The sequence below is a fragment of the Canis lupus genome, chromosome 7, assembly GCF_003254725.2.
Source record: "Canis lupus dingo isolate Sandy chromosome 7, ASM325472v2, whole genome shotgun sequence".
NCBI classification, from domain to species: domain Eukaryota; kingdom Metazoa; phylum Chordata; class Mammalia; order Carnivora; family Canidae; genus Canis; species Canis lupus.
The window spans coordinates 64,665,866-64,685,068 of record NC_064249.1 but is presented as its reverse complement, the minus strand read 5'-3'; the positions used below and the strand labels follow the sequence as shown (position 1 = coordinate 64,685,068).

At 43.4% G+C, this 19,203-nt stretch overlaps 1 protein-coding gene across 16 annotated transcripts in view; it reads right to left on the bottom strand.

The window, feature by feature from the left end:
* TMEM241 (transmembrane protein 241) overlaps nucleotides 1-19,203 on the bottom strand; it is a 112,084-nt gene that overhangs the window by 49,681 nt on the left and 43,200 nt on the right. For 11 of the 16 annotated variants that reach the window (XR_003128596.3, XR_003128598.3, XR_007412114.1 and 8 more), the window contains exons 6-10: nucleotides 15,652-15,677; nucleotides 13,717-13,768; nucleotides 11,221-11,330; nucleotides 10,055-10,090; nucleotides 6,089-6,123 (exon numbers count right to left, since the gene is read on the bottom strand). Coding sequence is in view for 9 of the 16 variants with exons in the window: in XM_049112837.1 (XP_048968794.1) it covers nucleotides 6,089-6,123; nucleotides 10,055-10,090; nucleotides 11,221-11,330; nucleotides 13,717-13,768; nucleotides 15,652-15,677 (259 nt within the window). In the remaining 7 variants the exon portion in view is untranslated. Of the gene's footprint in view, nucleotides 1-6,088; nucleotides 6,124-10,054; nucleotides 10,091-11,220; nucleotides 11,331-12,038; nucleotides 12,088-13,716; nucleotides 13,769-15,651; nucleotides 15,678-19,203 lie in introns of all 16 variants that reach the window. The other 5 variants (XM_025429320.3, XM_025429322.3, XM_049112835.1 and 2 more) reach the window with 5 other exon arrangements.

Sequence of the window (19,203 nt, the reverse complement as noted above, 5' to 3'; positions counted from 1 at the left end):
CCAGTTAGTGAATATACAGTGTAATCTTAGTTTCAGGTGGACAATATAGTGATTCAACACTTGCAGACATCACCCAGTGCCCATCACAGCAGGACCCTACCCTTCCCGAGCCACAGTAAAATTCTGCTGACTTTCTGAGCGAGAGAAGGAATCCGATCTATCTGAAGATCAGAGATGAAATCACCACAGTGAAAAGTGCAGCCCAATCTTACTACATTCAAGACTGCTTGATATCTGAACATCACATCCTCTCACCACATTTTAGCCCTCAGAACCGGCACGAAAATGGAAGGTTGGTTCCAAGACCAAGCAGTACTTGCTTTAAATCACATATGAACAAAAGGCACAACCAGGTAACAAGGTCATTTCTGGGTCCGGTTCCTGTGGGTCTCTCTCTTCTCTGGGTCCTGGAAATTTTCCCTCTTGAACACACAACAGAGGGACCTGGTACAAACAGGAAATGCAAACTTTCAAACAGAGGAAGAATTTCTCTTCTTTACTACTGCTTAAAATGGTCCAAGGGGAAACAAGGTTCGAAAACTCTTGAAGCCTCTGTGTGAATCATGAGGTTGAAAGATAAAGATGGCAAGGTAGATTGCACCTACCAAGAAGCAAATGCAGTGCCCCGAGGGGGAAAAGTGGCAGGGTCCGCACTCAGGATAAAGAGAACTATCCATCTGATCCCTACCACCATCTCCAATGCACTCTAAAGGTTATGACCCAAAGGGTCATCATCTCCTCCTACAGAAACACTTTCTGGTCACTCAGGAATGAGTGAGAAGGACAGCTCGAGCACTAACAAGAGACCATGCAGACTAGCTAAAATAAGACTGACAACACCAAATGTTAGTGAAGCTGTGGAGCAACTGAACTCTCAGACATTGCTGAGTAGGGGTATAAAATGGTATAAACACTTTAGAAAACTGGTACTTTCTTAAAACTTAAATGTGCATCTGCTCTAAGACACAGAAATTCTATTCCTAGGTATTTATCCAAGAGACATGAGAATATAAGCCCCAAAAAAGTTTTGTATAAGAATGTTCATGGCGGGACAGGGGTTGGGGGTGCGGGGGTGGGGCACATGACTGGCTCAGTCAGTAGAGCATGTGACTCTTGATCTTTGGGTTGTAGGTTCAAGCCCCATATTGGGTATAGAGAGAACTTAAAAATAAAAATCTTTATTTTTAATTTTTATTATTTTAAAATTTTATTTAAACTCAATTAATTAACATATAACAGACTATTGGTTTCAGAGGTAGAGGTCAGTGATTCACCAGTACTCATTACATCACATGCCCTCATTAATGTTCATCACCCAATTACCCTGTCCCCCTACTACCTCTTCAGCCATCCTCAGTTTGTTTCCTAAGATTAAGAGTCTCTTATGGTTTGTCTCCCTGATTTTGTCTTATTTTATTCTTTTCTCTCTTCTTCTATGATCCTCTGTTTTGTTTCTTAAATTCCACATGAGTGAGATCATATAATAATTCTTTCTCTGATTGACTTATTTTGCTTAGCATAATACCCTCTAGTTCCATCCATGCAAATGACAAGATTTCATTTTTTTTTTTTTTTGGATGGCTGAGTAGTATTCCACTGTGTGTGTGTGTATGTATATACATATATATTATATATATTTATATACATATAAAATATATATGTATCTCACATCTTTATCCATTCATCTGCCAATGGACATCTGGACTTTGCATAGTTTGGCTATTGTGGACATTGCTGCTATAAAAAAATAAAATCTTTAAAAAGAAATTAAAAAAAAAGAAATTTAAAAATAGAGAACGTTCATGGAAGTTTTATTCATAACAGCCAAAAACTGGAAACAGTGCCCGTGAGCATCAGCAAGTGAATGGATAAACAAAAGGTGGTATGTTCATACAATAGCACCCTACTTAGTAATAAAAGGGAATCAACTAATGATACATACAACAACCTGGATGAATCTCTGAACACTATATTGAATGAAGAGCCAGATACAAAGGAGTATTTCCTGCCTGTTTCCAGCTATACAAGGCTCTAGAATAAACAGAACTTATCTATGGTAACAGAAATCAGATCCATGGTGGGTTTGGTGGTGGGTGAGAAGGGAGTAATGAGGAAGGGGCATGAGGAAACTAGTGACAGAAATGGTCTCTCAATGGGAGTGTAAGCTACAAAGGTGTATACCTTTGTCAAAATTGATCAACCTGTATACATAAGACAGGTGCATTTCATATATGTAAATTATACCTCAAAAAAATATTTTGAGAGAGTGCGTGCAAGCAGGGAGTGTGGAGGGGCAGAGTAAGAGAGAGAGAAAATCTTTTTTTATTTTTTTTATTGGAGTTCAATTTGCCAACATTTAGCATAACATCCAGTGCTCATCCCACCAAGTGCCCCCCTCAGTGCCCATCACCCAGTCATCCCAATCCCCTGCCCACCTCCCCTTCCACTATCCCTTGTTCATTTCCCAGAGTTAGGTGTCTCTCGTGTTTTGTCACCCTCACTGATATTTTCACTCATTTTCGGGAGAGAGAAAATCTTAAGCTGGCTCCATGCTCAGTGTGCAGCCCAACACAGGGGCTTGATCTCATGACCCTGAGACCATGACCTGAGCCAAAATCAAGATTTGGATGCTTAACCAACTGAGCCACCCAGGCACCCCTATACCTCAACTTTTTAATGTTTTAAAAGTCCTACTAAATAATTAAGATATGGGTGAAAAAAAAAAAAAAGAAGAGGTGAAAAGAAACAAAAAGGAATAAAGCCCTGCTTTATGTCAGCAATTGTGGGGCTGGCTCAGTGGTTAGAACATGTGACCCTTGATCTCAGGGTTGTGAGTTCAAGCCCACATTAGGTGTAGAGATGACTTAAATAAATAAAACTTTTAAAAATTAAGAAATAAAGTGCCAGAAACCAGAAACTGTTAACAGAACCTTCATAAAAACACTGCACCCCTGGGCCTTGAGGATTTACTGTGTCTTACCTAGTACAGGTGTGGGGAATCAGGAATATACTCTCCTTGATACAAGGCTCTGCTGTGGACATTCTAGATGGAAAGTGTAATAAGCAAGTTGGGAAGAATAAAGGATTGTTCTAACTTAAAAACAGGCTAGACTACCCATGGGTCGAATGAGAAAGCTAACAAATTGGAAGGAATTGGGGCTGCCCCATGACAGCAGTCCTTGAGTATTTCTGGAGGACAGAGATTTCCTCAGGTGTTTTATTTGCTGAAACTTTGTAATCAATTGTATACTGCTATGAGAAAACATCTCCAGGATCCATCAAAGAGTTGAGCCAAATCATCAACTGATTTGGCTTTATAAAGCTGAGAAAAACTGATCCCTCAGTACTCTTCTAAATTCTGAGCTTTCATCATTTTTCATACCAAATTTCTACCTTAATATCTATCTACCTTAGTGATCTATTCTACCCCCAAAAATATAACCATTTTACCGTACTCAGGTGCTTTTTGAAGCAAAGAGCCACTGCTTACAGTTGTTCAGGTTGTGTACTGCACAACTTCTCACAATCCTGAGATCATGATCTGAGCTGGAATCAAGAGTTGGATGCCTAACTGACTGAGCCCCCAGGTGCCTCATATCCCCTATACATTTTTAAAAATTCAGTGGTTTTTAGCATATTAACAGAGTTACACAACCATCTCCACTATGGAATTCCAGAACATTTCATCACCTCAAAAAGAACCTGAGGCCTATCTTAAATTACTCTTCTGCCTAGACCATTCTACAACTATAGGCTGTTGACTACTTGGTGTTTCCAGAGAGTAAGTTCCCAAGCTATTCTTGCATTAGCCTAAAAGTTTAGCAATAACTCAAGGTGAAATGTGGGAATGTTGGTCAAACTGTATAAACTATTACCAGCATCACGGTGCTTAGAAACTGGTAGGCAAATGCTCCTCAAATTAAGAGAAGCTCCAGGGACCCCTGGGTGGCTCAGTTGGTTAAGCATCTGATTCTTGATTTCGGCTCAGGTCATGATTTCAGGGTTGTGAAACTGAGCCCCACATCAGGCTCCAAGCTGAGCGTAGAACCTGCTTAAGATTCTCTCTCTCTTCTTCTCCCTCTGTTCCTCCCCAGCCCCCTTGCATGCACATGCACACACTTTCTCTCTCAAAACCAAACCAAACCAAAAGCCAAGAGAAGCTCCAAAAGGAAATTTAGTAACATTGTATAAAAGTATTCATTCACTCCAGAAACTTTATAATAAACTGCAGGATCACTGAAAAAGAAGCCTTTGAAAAGAAGGATTTACTGTGTCTTACCTAGTACAGGTGTGGGGAATGACCTGGGAGAAGGGTCAGGACCTAAACTTTGGTCTCTCTCTACTACTCACCTCCCCTGCACCATCTTGGCCACGTCCCTTAACTGTTCTGGGCTTCAATTTCCTCAATTGTAAAATGTAGCAGCACCTTGGATAATCACTAAGGCTCCTTCTAGTTCTGAGAATCATGAGGAATGAACGAACGAACATCACCTCTTAGTTGAAAGGCAGAGTGATTTCTTTAGGGGAGAATCATTCACCAAAATCTACCACTTGTCACTCAGGGAGCAAACGAGCATGCAAACCAAGGAGAAGCAGAGAATTTTCCAAAGGCTTTGACCAAGACACATTTCAAAGGAGGAGGGTGCTTAAGGGGTTTGTGAATGTCTCTTGGGTGGCAACCTCCTGGCTGCATGAAAGAATGACAAGAGGCATACTTAGAAGCAGACAAGCACCAGCTCGGGTGAGCAAAAACAGGTAGGGTTCACACCATGGGTTTCATACAATTTTTATTTTACAAAGGATAGGCTTTCAACACATGAGAATGCAGAGGGCGCTCAGCACCAAACCTCATAGTCCAGACATAACACCAGGCTGTGGGCATGGGCAGAAAACAGCACATGTGCCTAGTGAGGGCCAGTGTAGAGTAACGCTTGGAAAAAAGAATAATTCAAATTATCCTCATGAGATATGGGTTCAGATGGGTCATATACAATCCAGAAACAATGAATCACTATCAACAGTTCCCTCAGGAGACTAGCTCAAACAGTCTGAAGTAGCTAAAGGCACCAACAGAGAGCAATCATTGTTCAGGGCACAACAGGAGCTAGAAAGGGCTTTGCAAAGAGCCCAGTTCACCTTTCTCATTTCAGCTGAGACTCTGAGGGCTCGGGAAAGGCCTTCTGCCCTGCAAATGGCCAACAGACATGAGTTGAAGGAGCATGACCAATAAAATGTGTATTTCCAGCCATACCACACGCAGATACGATGTTGTTATCTTTGGCATCAACTTCAAAACCTTTCAGAGTAAGAAAAAAAAAAAAACTCACAATGGAACACAGTATTGTGGGCAATTCTTGAATCTGAAAAACAATTCTAGAGTCACCAAGGCAGCCAACAGGGCAAAGGGAAGCTTTTATAAAGATTTTTATTTATTTATTCATGAAGACACAGAGAAAGAGGTGCAGAGACTCTGCAGAGAGAGGGGCAGAGAGAGATGTTGCAGGAGGAGAAGCAGGCTCCATGCAGGGAGCCCGAGGTGGGACTCAATCCCGGGACCCCAGGATCAGGTCCTGGGCTAAAGGCAGATACTTAACCGCTGAGCCACCTACCATCCCCAAAGGGAAGCTTTAAGCCTCGACTTCCTTAATCTGCAATTATAAATAGTGTATGATCACACACGATAAAAATGTATGAAAGAATGTCAGTCGGAAGTAGGATGAATCGGAACTTTCTCACCAAATCCTTTCACACTAGGATTGAAGAGCAATTCTAGATGTTTGAAGGAGCTTGAGAAGAAGAGAAGAGTACTCCACTCGTTCGTCGGGCAGATAACAAACCTGTCTGGACAGCTGAGACCGCACCGATGAAAACACAGACGACAAAATTCAAGAAGGGGTGAGAATAAACTCGCGGGCAGTAAACCCACAAGGGGTCACTGAGACCCATCTCAAGTACGTGGGCGATGCCTAAGCCCTGTGCTCCCGTCCTGGAAGGCAAGCCGTGTTCTCTTCTAGAACGTCCCGCACAGATACAACTGGGCCAGAGCACTGGGTGGAATGGGCAGCATCAAACAAACAAACGGGCTTACCTGTGGGATGAGACGCGACTGCCAGGAGCACCACGCTGAAAACGAAACAGCAGAGCAGTGAGGAAGTCCTCCCCAGCACCGAGAAAACAGCAATGTACATTGCCACTAGTTCTCCGAAACGGGGAGATCTGCCTAAAAGCAGACTATTGGCACCGAATGGTCTCACTCATCAGCGAGAGGGTGAGATCTCCTGAGAGGCCTCAGGTTTGGGAACCGCAGGAGGGTTGGTGGACTGTACTCCAGGACGGACCAAGGACCCACACCTCGCTCCGAGGCCAGCTGTATGGCCGATTATTACCACACTCACCTCATCTGCCAAGAGTATTTGTAAGCTAAACAAAGCGAACTCTGAATTACACATAGGCTGCAACTGAAAAACAAGCTGTCAAGCATGAGCTAAATCTACCATTGCCATAAAATTAATTCTCTCGGAGGTTAAGTTAAATTTTCAAGAAGACAGCCCATAAAATGATCCATTCCATCAACCATGTGCCTGGAAATTACCCGGACTGATTTGCAATAGAAGCTGAAAAGGATGAAGAGGAGGAGAAGTGTTCTGATGCTGGTCATATTGGTCCTTGGTATTGTCCCATCTTCCTCTCTGGAAGCTTCTCCCATCTCCTAGTACCTGCCTACCACACTTTCACACTGCCCCGGGCTCACCTTCTACACCTCTTCCATTGCAACTCCATGCCACCCCAGCAGCTACCTGGTTAGAGGTTAGGAATACAACTTTTTGTCCCATACGATAGGAGGGGATTTTTTTTATTTTTAATGCTAGACAGACTACTCTAGTTCTTAATACTGGCTATGCATCAGAATAGCTAACACCCTGGTTAGAATCTCTAAGGGCAAGATCCAGGCATCAGTTGTCTTCATTTGTTACACCCCCGGGTGCACTAAAAGGCACTGGGGTGGAGAACCAGCAAAGTCCCTAGTTGGTGACATTAGAGGCAGTGTAGAGGACAGTTTGAACAAGGAAGCCACTGTGAGCTTGACAGCTCTGCCCCTCCCTGCCCCTGGGTTAACTCTTTGCACCACTTCTGTTTTTCTCCATCTCTTTCTCTGCTCTGCCTCTGTAGTACTGGTTGTCTGATGGCTCCAAGAAGTGGCATCATGCAAAGGGGCAGGAGGGGAGGAGGGTCAGGAGAGAGGCAATAAAGAAGAGCCACACGTTGGGTCATTCAAGCAGTTGTAGGTTTATAAGACAGGCCTGACATGTAGTTACAAAAAATACGCACACTACAAGCAAGACTGGAGACTTTCTGTCCTTTGCTTGCCATCTATTCTTTCTTTGGCAAACACAGACTCTGTATATACTCCATTATTTTATCTCATTGAGTCCCCTTTTGGTTATAACTTCCGCAGCAGAAGTTATGACTCCAATGGCAGGATAGAAGAGGCCCCTCTCCATCCCAATATTATCTCCGAGGGCTTGCCATGGTACCCCAAATCCCATCACTGGCATCATCCCAAAGGATGTCCCTAAAATAAAATATTAAGGTATAAAAATAAGGAGAAATAATTAAATGAGTTCTCTAATCTCTGTCTGAGTTTTGCAAATCTAGTGGCATGCCACTCCTAATTCCTACGCTGTGATCGCCTAGGGGGCAAGAGCCACCTTTTATTCTTTCTGGATTCCAGGTGCCCAGCAGGGCCAGACATATAGCAGGCACTGCGTAGGTTTTTGGAATTGTAATTAATCGCCTCTATGATTATTTGTGGCGGGCATATGTTTGAAGAGAAGTGTAACTTGAAGCCCCCTACATTTCTAAGACTGTATGTGACATGTAAACTCTAAAGAAGAAATCATATAAAAGGCATATCATGACACATGAACAGCAGACTTTTAAAATGCATTCAATAGCTGTTTATTGAATGCCTGGTCAGTGCCAGGTACGGTTCTAATTTGGGAATATGGCAATGAGCAAAACAGAAAGCCTTCCTCTATTTCCTATATTTCCTCTATAGGAAATATAATGGGAAAATAGGAGAAAAATATGTTCTCCACAGGCTGAAGTCCAAAGTCATACCCCCCACAGAACTCCTGTCTATTTCCCTTTGACACACACACAATTTCACCTGCAAAATGAGAAAGTGGGGTAGCAGCAGGGAACATATGATAATTTTTTATTTAATATTTAATAATGTCTGCTTATGTTAAAAGGAAATGGCATTAGGCATACATCCCATAATCATTCCTTATAAATGTCTTATATTTCTTAAAATGCTGGTGAAGCCCACATTATTTTCAGCCCCAGATACAACCTCCTCCTTTGTTCCTTCCTTCAGCCTTTCCCATCTGCCTTGGGCCTTAGACCTCTGTTTATATGAGAAACAGGGAAGGTCAGCGTCAGGGGGCAAATACACCCTCAAGAAAATAGTTGTATGTGCCAAAGTAGAGAACCACTCAACCACTGGCTTCTCTCAAAAAAAATGGAGACCAAATTAGTTCTTGGCCCCGGCAGGCAGAGCTCCCGGCTGGCAGCAACCAGCACATCTGCTGCATGGATCTGAGGAACCCCTCAGTGTCCATGGCCAGGGGAAATTGAATGGCGGCCCTCGTTCTGATTCACACGTCTTCATCACAGGTACTGAAAGAAGACTAGGAAACAGAATTGTGGCTTTAGCCAGGTGTGTGGCAGGCCCAGCCAGGAAGCATTGAGCACCAGGCTCAAGGGCAGTGGGTGTCCTCACTTGAGGGTGGTAGGGAATCGGGCTGGCAGGAGAATGAGTCAGGGGTCACAGAGGCTCACTTTTCCATCCTCTTATTCCTTTGCCGCTAGAGTAGACTCTAAGTTCTATGGAGAAGAAGAACTGCCCAAAGTGTTCTGATGTTATGGGAACATGTTAAACATCAAGGGCCTTCTGCATTTTCAGAAGCGCATCTTAAAAAGGCAACTGGTGTGTCTGGCCAGAGTAGAACTAATGATTGTTTTCAGCAGAGTACAAAAGAGGCCCACAGCCATGCTTGCGGTGGGTCCTTTCAAAAAGGCATTTTAATAAACTACAATATTTATGAGCTTTATCTGTAGATGAAGAATATGGCTCATGTTGAACGTTTTAAGATGAACTTTCTGCAAAAATCAGCGTGACTAAATGCTGAGCAGCACATCCCCAGCCTGGGTCATCTTTGCAAGCAGTCATGCATTAGGGCAAGCTGGGGCTCCCAGCAGCAGATCCCACCCTTCTTCCTCTGCAGCTATTCTATTTAGTAGACAGAGCTCTATCCTCTGTTTGGCTTGGGGCAAGGGTACAAACAGCAGTCCATACACTACATTTAAATGTTATAAATCAAACTTCGAACTTCATCCTACCTTAATAACTATACCTTCAAAAACAACCTGGAAGTCTAGATTAAGATTTAGAATTCTTGGAGTCACTGGAGGTTCATGTCAGAACATGGTGGCATGGACAGTTTCAACCCCTGGCTCCTGGTTCCCAATGAGCCCCCTTCTCTCTCCACTCCAGGCTCCATCCTGAGGCCTCATACACCTGTGTGTGGGCACACTGGCCTGCAAGTCCACCCTCCATGAACACCTCCTCCCCTACTAACAGCCTGTCTTTGGACACTGCTTGGGTCTAGGAATGAGTTGGAAAGATAGGAAACCTTGGAATCAAGCTCAGGACCTCCTGAGCAGAGAATTCTAGAAGAATTCTAGAATTAGAAGAGAGACTGTGGGCCCTGGGAAGAAATGTCCTCTTAGCCTTATAGACTCCATACTTCATGGAGAGAGGTATGATGTTCTGAAATGGGGAGTCAGAAAGAGGTCCCTTTTGCCTGGTCTATGTACCGAACTGCTATTTGGTTTTCTCAACTTCTAGTCATCTTACAAATTATTTAGCTTGCCTTTCTGGTAGGCATACTGGCTCAGCACCCCCTAATCGAAATATTATTGGGAAATAAAAATCCATTAGCTCTAGAAAGATATGAGTTGTTCTTTGAAAATGTAAATTATATTTTACCTGAACATATAGTTTAAGTACTGCTGCTCAATGTCGCTAAGGAATGAGAAAAAAAGAAAAAGATAAAACATGTAAAATAATAGAAATGTTTCACATACACAAAAGGGAGATTATATTCTACTAATAAATTATATCTATGGCTGAGTTTCTACATTTAAAAATGGTATGAAGGGTATTTTATATTCGAAACTTGTTCCTGGTTCATTTTTAAAAAACATTTCCTAGTTTAGTAGTAGCACACACATTTTCACCTGTGGCAGATTAGCTCCTACATCTGCCACTGGGAGAGGAGTGTCAACTCTTTCAGGCCATTGGACCAACTTCTAGGGCCACCATATTTGACAAATAAAAATATAGGACACCCAAATAAATCTGAATCTCAAATAAAGACTTATGTTTAAGTATATTCCAAATATCACATGGGCCATAGTTACACTAAAAAAAGGATTCACTACTTATCTGAAATTCAAATTTAACTGGGCATCCTGTATTTTATCTGGCAACTCCACTGGCTTCTTGCTGCAGAAACACTTCATTAAAGGAACAAGAGGTGTTTTACGGACCTGAAGTCACAGCCTCCAAGTGTATAACCTTCTCCCAGGGGTCCTTCTGGTGGGCCTCAAACCCCAGAAGCCAGCAAACCAGTCCAGCTGCAGCACAACCCATGCAGCGACCACTCTCTTTTTCATTTACATTTGCTAAGGCTGCTCCGTTGACTGCCCACAACAGAGGCCTCATTTTACCCCAGCACAGAGCTCATGACAGGAAATTCTGGATCTAAACAAAGTCAAGTTAGGAAGGGGCTAGGGAAACAAGAGAAATGAGGTGGCCTCTGAACTGGAAGAAGTAAACCAGGGCCCCCTAAGCAGCGGGTCACACAATTTTTATAAAACTGTTGTGTAAAAATTTGCCCATGAAGTAAGAGGGCAGAGGGCCCCCCCCCCCTATTCTTTGCACATTGCTGACGACCAGTAGGATCAGGTGCTAGTGGATCCTGCCTGGAATGACCCAACAGCAGGAGAAAAGGTTTCAGGGGCCCCTGGCTGCTGCCCTCACCACAACCCACATATGCACAGTCTCTGGCTGAACAGAACAAGCTCAAGACACTTTGGGTCTCATCCCTTTGTTTTAACCAAACAACAACCCAGCACACTTTAGAAGCTTACCTTAAGGCATTGGGTTTCCGGGACTTCTGCACTATCTTATAAGCCCCTGAAAATGAAGCAGTGGGTGTTACTGGCACAGGACATCCTGCGTAAGGGGTTGCCCGCACCTGCTGGGAAGCACAAAATCCACATGGAGGAAGGCTGCTCTTCCCACACAGGTCACCCACGGCTGACAGGGGGCGCAACAACACTCTGGAGGATGTCCAGGATGCTAACGCAGTCATCCCCAGTGATAACCACTCGGTACAGAGAATGCTGCTGGGCTGGAAGGGCTCATGATCAGAGAAGGATACAATTCACAGGAAGCTTTCAACCTCCTCTGCAGGATGCACAGGAGAAAGGAACACGGCTGCTCCATTTCTGAACCCTGTGTAACACAATCAGGGCCCTGCTTTCCCCCTAAGACCACAGGCAGGAAACACCAAACGTATGATGTGAAATAAAGTCAAATGGCCCTTTTATTTCACTCGCTCACATTTTTTTGCATATACTGCTGAAAGACAATGTTTCCAACACTAACTTCTGGATCTCTTCTCAGCATTTTGAGAGAAGACCAACCAGCACTTATCCACGCTTCTGCCTTGAGCAAGCAGGGCCAGAGCCGTGGTGAGTGAGTTAGTATTTGTGGAGAAAAAGAGGAGACTATGTCAGAAACGGAAACATTTCAGGAGAACCAGATCAGAAAATCCTCATTTAATTTCAACCTTGACACCTTATCTGTAATTTTCCTATTGCTCAGGATTACCGAAAAGTGGATATATAAGAAGGTCTAAGTAATAAGCCTCAATTCTTTAAGTAAGCATTCTTTTAAAACTTACCTACACAGAATAAGTGAATTACAGCCCAGAAATATCCATTGGGATCAAACTGTAACACAGGATTTAAAAAAATAATAAAACAGCTATAAGAAGAGGCAAATGGGATCTAGTGTGACAACCAGAAACCTTAACTGTCAATGCATAGTGCCAACCAAGGGTGCCACAACAGGACTCTGGGGCCTGGGCCAGTTCATCTTCAATTCTCACCCTCATGCCTATGACATCTTTCTAACAGGGCTCTCTGCCTCCAGCACCCCTTTTTCCCATTCTCCACACCACATCTCTAAAACACTGATCCCATGGTGTCACCTACTGCTTAAAATCACTCAATAGTCTCCCAGTGACTTCAGGATAAAATCCAAACTCATGGCACCCTAGGATCTCTATGACAATCCCCTGTCAACCCCACCAGTCCCATCTACTGCACCCCTTCCAGGGAAAGTCACACCTTGCACTTCCCCAAGCCCAAACACTTCCCCCATCAACTCAGCCAAGGGGCACTCCCTCTCTTCTTCCCTTTCTTATTTTTCTCTGTAGAAGTTTATCTCATCTGACACATTTCATTTCATTTGTCACCTCTTTCTCCACCATCTACTAGCCTATAAATTCCAGCAGGGCAGGAATTTGCACAGGGTTACACACACAGTAAGTGCTCACTAAAGTTGAATCACAGAATACAGGACACTCCATGACTGTGCCCACACCTGCTTTCTTCTCCTGGCCATCACCTCCTCACCCTTCAAGATTTAGGTCCAGAGAGCAGAGTCTGGTTCTAGCATTAGAAAGGTCTATGTAAATTCTGAAACCCCCACTTATTTGTGGGCTGGTGATCTTTGGGTCCTCGTTGTTCTTTAGCTATGCAATGGAGACAATAAGAGTCCCTCTCCTTGTGAAACTATGAGATTTTAAATAAAATAAGGCACGTAAAGCACTGGCACAGAGTCTGGCACATAGCTAGCTCCTTATAATTGCTAGCTCTTCCTACTTCCTGGGCCCCAAGTCTTCTTAAGTGCCTCACTATGTCCCGTATCTCCCCAGGACAGAGCCCTGGCTTCCCTGTGTTATAATAATCTATTTCTCATCTGTCCTCCTCCCTTTTGCTCTGATGAGACTCTGACTTCTGCCTGCAAGAGGATAATTTTTCTTTGTGTCCCCAGAGCCTGGCTCAGTGCCTGACACTTGATGGGGACTTAATAAATGCTGGGAGAGAAAAGAGAGAAAACAGACCCACCGCGAGATGACTACTGGGGGGTAGGGGTGGGTCCTCAGGGCCTAGTAAAGAAAAACTCAGGCGAACAAGCGAAAATCACTCTGCAGATGAGGCCTTTGGGGATGAGAGGGAAACTCAACTTTGCCTCCATGCAGTAGGCTAGGGTACTCAACCTGGGGGCCTGGGGCTTGTGGGTCCTCCCAGCACAGACTGAGGGCTAGTGGCACCCATCACGGCACCCAGAGGCCAGAGCTCTGCCATTCTGCTGCAGCCCTGGAGAGAAGGTAAAGTCCTGCAGAAAAGGTGTTGAGCTGGCCAAGAGGTACCCAGCCCGGAAGCTTTTAAATGCCTTTGCACAGGCTGGGGTTCTTCCGATTCTTGAAGGAAGGACTAGGAGTTCTGCTCACACACGCAGGCTGCAGAGAGTAGAAGACACTTGGAAGGCAAAATGAATGCCCTTGGACTTACCTGGGGGTCATTGAAGGGAAGGCATCCTGCGGCAGCCAGAAGGAAGAGGGTGCTGTTCAAAGGGAGAGAACACAGGCAGCTTCACCTTTCAACATCAAAGGGTTTCCCAGACAGCATGGGGGTTGGAAGACATCAGGAGGCGCTTGCACAAGGCCGACACCCTGTGAGACCCAGCCCCGTGCCCCTGTTCCTCCTCTGAGAACCCCACTACCTAGGCCATTTCCAACTGTGTGCTCCACCAGGGACCAGAGAGTCCCTTCCCTGGGGCTCAGCTGGCCATTTCCCAGGACACGGGCACTTGCAGGACATTTGCAAAACCATGGCTGGCTCATGCAAGAAAAACAATGATGCCCATGAAACAGATAATAAGAGATTTTTTTTTTTAACTGCAGATCCCCAAAAATACACTAGTAAAAAAACTGGTTAATCAGACTGCAGATCCACCTCTCAGGAAAAAGAAAGCACCATGTAAAGCATAGTAAAATCTTTTGTGCATAATCCTCACCAAATGATCAAATGTAACAGCTCCAATGACAGGACAGACCTACATCCTGAGCCTTCTGACATGACATACTGAGGAGGGCACAATGTCATTGTCATTCGTGTGGCATTTCTGTCAAATATGCAGAATGCACCTAGTGTGGCCGGGTGGGCTCAGAGCTGGGGACCCACAGCCCTGGGAAGACAGGGCTGTGGGTCCCCAGAACGACACCGGACATCCGAGGCACAGGAAGGTCCTCCACGTCAGCCCACCCCCCTTCTATAGCCTTGCCAACTTTTAAGACACATGTACAAAAAGCCCGGAAAAGACTCCATGGCTGCAGATTGCCAAGAGACTCAGAGGCAAAGGGTGGGGTGAATGGGGGAGAGGCTATGGGAAGGGTTTCTGGGACTGCACAGGATTAGGTAGGTTTTAGGTGGGAGACAACGAGAACCCTAATAGATTTGGTGTCTGCATAGAGTAGAAGGCTGTATCGGATATAGGATGCTTCCTCATTCACAGGCAATGAATGTTAGAGGTCCTCTCAAACAGACAGCCCCTCGAGGCTGATAGGACATGGGGGACTGCCAGGTGTGAGACAGCACTTGGTTTCCCACCAACCTTGGCTTTGAGCAATACATGATTATATCAGGTATTAGTGGGTTTTAATTCCTCTCTTTAACACCTGCTAATCTTTTAAACGAGAGGATAAGTCCTGAGAGTGTTATGTTTTGTTTTGTTTTGTTTTTTCCGCAAGTAGCAGCCTGTAATAAAGCAAAATAAGAGACTGGATGAAAGCCCAGAAATATCTGAAACAATAAGTCCTAAATCCATGTGTCAAAGCATTTCTGTTGGTTCTCTATCCTCAGGACTGAGCTTCAGAGCTATGGCAGAGGAGGCAGGTAGCAGCCAGAGAACAGGGTTACAGGTCAGCACACCGAGGGCCCAGGGACCTGAGAGTCCAGCTCAGCTCATGGTTCCGCCCCAGGGACCAGGCTCGAAGGGCAATGAAGCCTGCCCTTAGTCACTCTGCTGTGGCCCAAGATCACGACTCAGATCCCTGACCTTGCAGGCAGTGCTTTTCCCACCATAGGAATCATAAAGACTCAATAAATTGCAAACATTATTTTAAAAGTTTGAAGTCATTTTCCATGTTTTTCATTGTCCTTCTCCCATCAGTATTGCACAATTCTTAGTGAAGTTTTGGGCATCAGTGATGAAATCTACAGATTATTTTCCCCTTAGGAACAGAATATTTCAGGGAAGAAAACCAGAGAGAGAAAGAGATAGTAAAATTTAGAATAAGACACAAAATGGGGGAATGTAGCTGTTGATAACAAATTCTGTCAAATCTCAAATAGGAATCTTAACAGTTTATCATCAACATTTAAAATCAGGTTAAATCTTCTATTTTAGAGGGCTTTGGGTTTTGCTTTCTTTTTCTTTAAACTTACCTACAGATCTTTTCAGGAGAAGTTTTCTGTATGAAAAAAAGAGACATATAGTTAGTCTTAAAAATTCTCTTTTCCCCTTAAATAAAATACTTAGATCAAGAGGCAAATAAATTTCGAGTAAGCTTATTGGGGGCTTAAGAGCGGGCTGCACCTCAGTATTTTTTGAGGCTTTTCCTGCTTGGACCACATGAAGGATGACTCAGAGGCCAAGTTGAGTCACTTGGGCAAAGCACTCTGGGTGTGCAATTTTACTACCCTCACCTCTGGAACTGTGTTTACTCACAAAACCCCAAAATGATGCCAGGGCCAAGCCTTCAAGTATCTCACACACCAAGAAAGGGAGAGAGAGCAATTGATGTGACCTGTGTAAGAAGGTAATTCAAGCTCTCATTCAACTTCTATTCCAGTCCATCTCCTTACATTTGCCTTTCACTAATCCAGCTCTGACTCTCAGCAGTGCTGTAAACTCTCTGGGATGATGTATAAATGAAGAAACAGGAAAAAGGAGAAGGGAAATCTCTCTCTCTCACTGCTAGAGAGAGAGAAAGGGCGGATTGGGGAAATCAAAATTTGGCATTCTAAAACTCCCCGAAATGAAGAAATTCTAATGAGGACCCTACCTTTATCCTCTCCTTTTTATTAGTCATTTTAAGGGAATGAGTTCTTTGCACTCAGGTATAAAGTTCTAGCAGGAAGAAGCAAGATTTTTCTATATTTGATAGAAGAAATAACAGATTAATTCTGGACATTTCAAAAGGATTACTTTGCTAATTGGGGACAAACTACAGTGCTTTGATTCCAGTTCATGAAAGTGAAGTATGAACATATTGTTTAAAAATGAAGCACTCTTGGGACACCTGGGTGGCTCAGTGGTTGAGTGTCTGCCTTTGGCTCAGAGCATGATCCTGGGATCCAGGATCGGGTCCCGCATAGGGCTCCTTGCATGGAGCCTGCTTCTCCCTCTGCCTATATCTCTGCTCTCTCTCTCTCTCTCTCTCTCTCTCTCTCATGAATAAATAAATAAAATATTTTTTAAAAAATCATATTAAAAAAAATGAAGCACTCAGAAGGTACAAACTTCCAGTGACTAGAGTCTGTATTGTAGATTTGAAAGTTGCTGAGGGAGTAGATCTTGAAAGTACTCATTACAAGGAAAAAAATGTATAACTACATATGGTAATGGATGTTAACTAGACCTATTGTGATCATTTTGCAAGATACACAAATATCAAGCCATTATGCTGGACACCTGAAACGAATATAATGTTATATGTCAATCATATCTCAATTTTTTTAAAATGTAAAGCACTGACAAACATGGTTTGCTATAAAGGCTATCTTCAGTTTTCATGCATTACTAAATAATCTAGTTTGCCCTTGTTTTAATAAATAGATCATGTTTGTGAGCAAAGTAGTGGCTTGCATCTTTAGATCCTTAAATCTTATCTCTGTGGAATCCGCCTCAGCTGGCCATGCCAACCTTGACTCCACTGCCACCTGGTGGGGGACACATCCCTTCAGTAGAGGAAGGATGACCCAAAAAGGTGACCTGACTTTGGGCACCTGGAGAATTGCCCTATCACAGGAAAATGTGTCACTGAAAGATTCTGGGCTAAATGTAATCAACATATCAACAGTTTGGCAGAAAAATAGGAACAGACAGGATAGAGATGAAAAGCATGGCCCAGCTGTTCCATGAGTAGTAACACGTGCATCCAGCAACTGTTTGGGGACTTCTGTCACAGGGCAGCAAATCAATACAGAGCTCGAGACAGTTCACTCATTCCACAGAGGAGAGACTGCTTTTTTATTTGAAACGCCTCTGGCCCGAGGATCCAGAACCTGAGATACAGAGATTAGAACAAGCAATAAATGCATTAGGGAGCCTCTGCTTCCCAGGTCTCCACAAACAACTGAGGAGTTAGTGTCTGGTGTTCACCTTTTGAGGCTCCTCCGTCCAAAAGTCACCCAGTGATAAGTCCTCATGATGTCTCAGTGTTCTGAATGAGTCAGCATAACTTCTCAAAAGTCACATCGCCAAAAAGAACAATAAACAACTAATATTACCGGAGGTCAGCTAACTTACTCTGAGGACTCCCTACTCTATGCCAGTGTTGTTCTAAGCCTCTATATGTATTGACTTATTTCATTATGGGTTATTTAAGTCTCAGGATGTGCAAGAGATGCAGATACCAAGGCACTGAGAAAGTAGTAAAGTTGCCCAAGCTCACAGGGTTTGGGCTCAGGTGATCTAGCTCTGGAGCCTGATCCTTTACGATGCTATTCTGACACAAGCAGCCTGCCAATCCTGCAGTGACACCTGCCAGCCCTTTCAGACTACCTTCATTTGCTGCTTCCTCTGCCTGCCTGGAGTGCTCTTTCTCCCTGCACTTTGAAAATTCCTACCATCCACAGGTCTGGGTTCAAATTTTGCCTCCTGGCCTTTCCAAGCAGACTCTCCATCTACCCCATACCTTTGTTCCAACCCATATGGCATTCTATGAACATCACAGAATGTGTTTACGTGTTGGTTCCTCCGTTTACCTGAGTTCTGTGAGGATGATCAAGGTGTCGTGTATATCTCCATAGTTGTAGGCCTAGCCAGATGCTTGATATATAGCGTAGATTTAGTCAATGTTGAACAAATGAACAAAAGAATGAATAGCAGCATTCTAATGTTTAACTGTGACAAGTATATCTGCAAGGTAACGGGACTAATTTCACAAGGCACACATTATCTTATAGTCAAACTATATGTGTGCGTGTGATTGCACATGCATGTACAAAGAATCATGGATGGTGACAACGAACCACAGTTCCAATTAGAGTTTATCCTTATAACCTGGGAACAAGGTCATGAGGAGGTCAACTTTCCTCTCCAGAGTTGAGTCTGGTGAAACCTGACACATAATAGACAAAAGAGGCCTCACTATGAGTCACAGGCAAAGCCTAAGAAGTGTCATACAGTTGTCTTCCTAGTAATATCTGGTCACCTTGTCGAAGCTCCAGGCTAAAGGATCAGGAAAGTGAATCATATGGGAATAGATCACAGCCAATCTTCATCACAGAGCAGATTTTAATGCCAACCTACTAGAAACCACCTACAAGTCTATAAACAGGAAAACACATCATGTTCCATGTGGAGTGGAATGAGGACACGAATAGAGATTCCTGACAAATCGATCAACAGAAAATAGAATATATTATATCATTTGTGTATGTCTATATACGTGTACTGAAAAAAAGTCTGATAGAACATAGTAGTATCATATGCAAAGTAGGATCACAGTTGATTTGAGACGTTTTTCCTCTGCATGTTCTACAACTTATTATAGTTTATTACATTCTTAAGGAAAGAAAAATCTTTAAAAATGACTAAATAGGTATATAATTCATGCAACTGTTTCCTCATTTGCCCTGACAAGAAAGGATATTGTTTATAAAAAACTAATCAACAAATCTAAAAGATAACCAACTGAATAGGAGAAGATACTAGCAAATGACATATATCTGATAAAGGATTTAATATCTAAAATATATAAAGAACTTCTA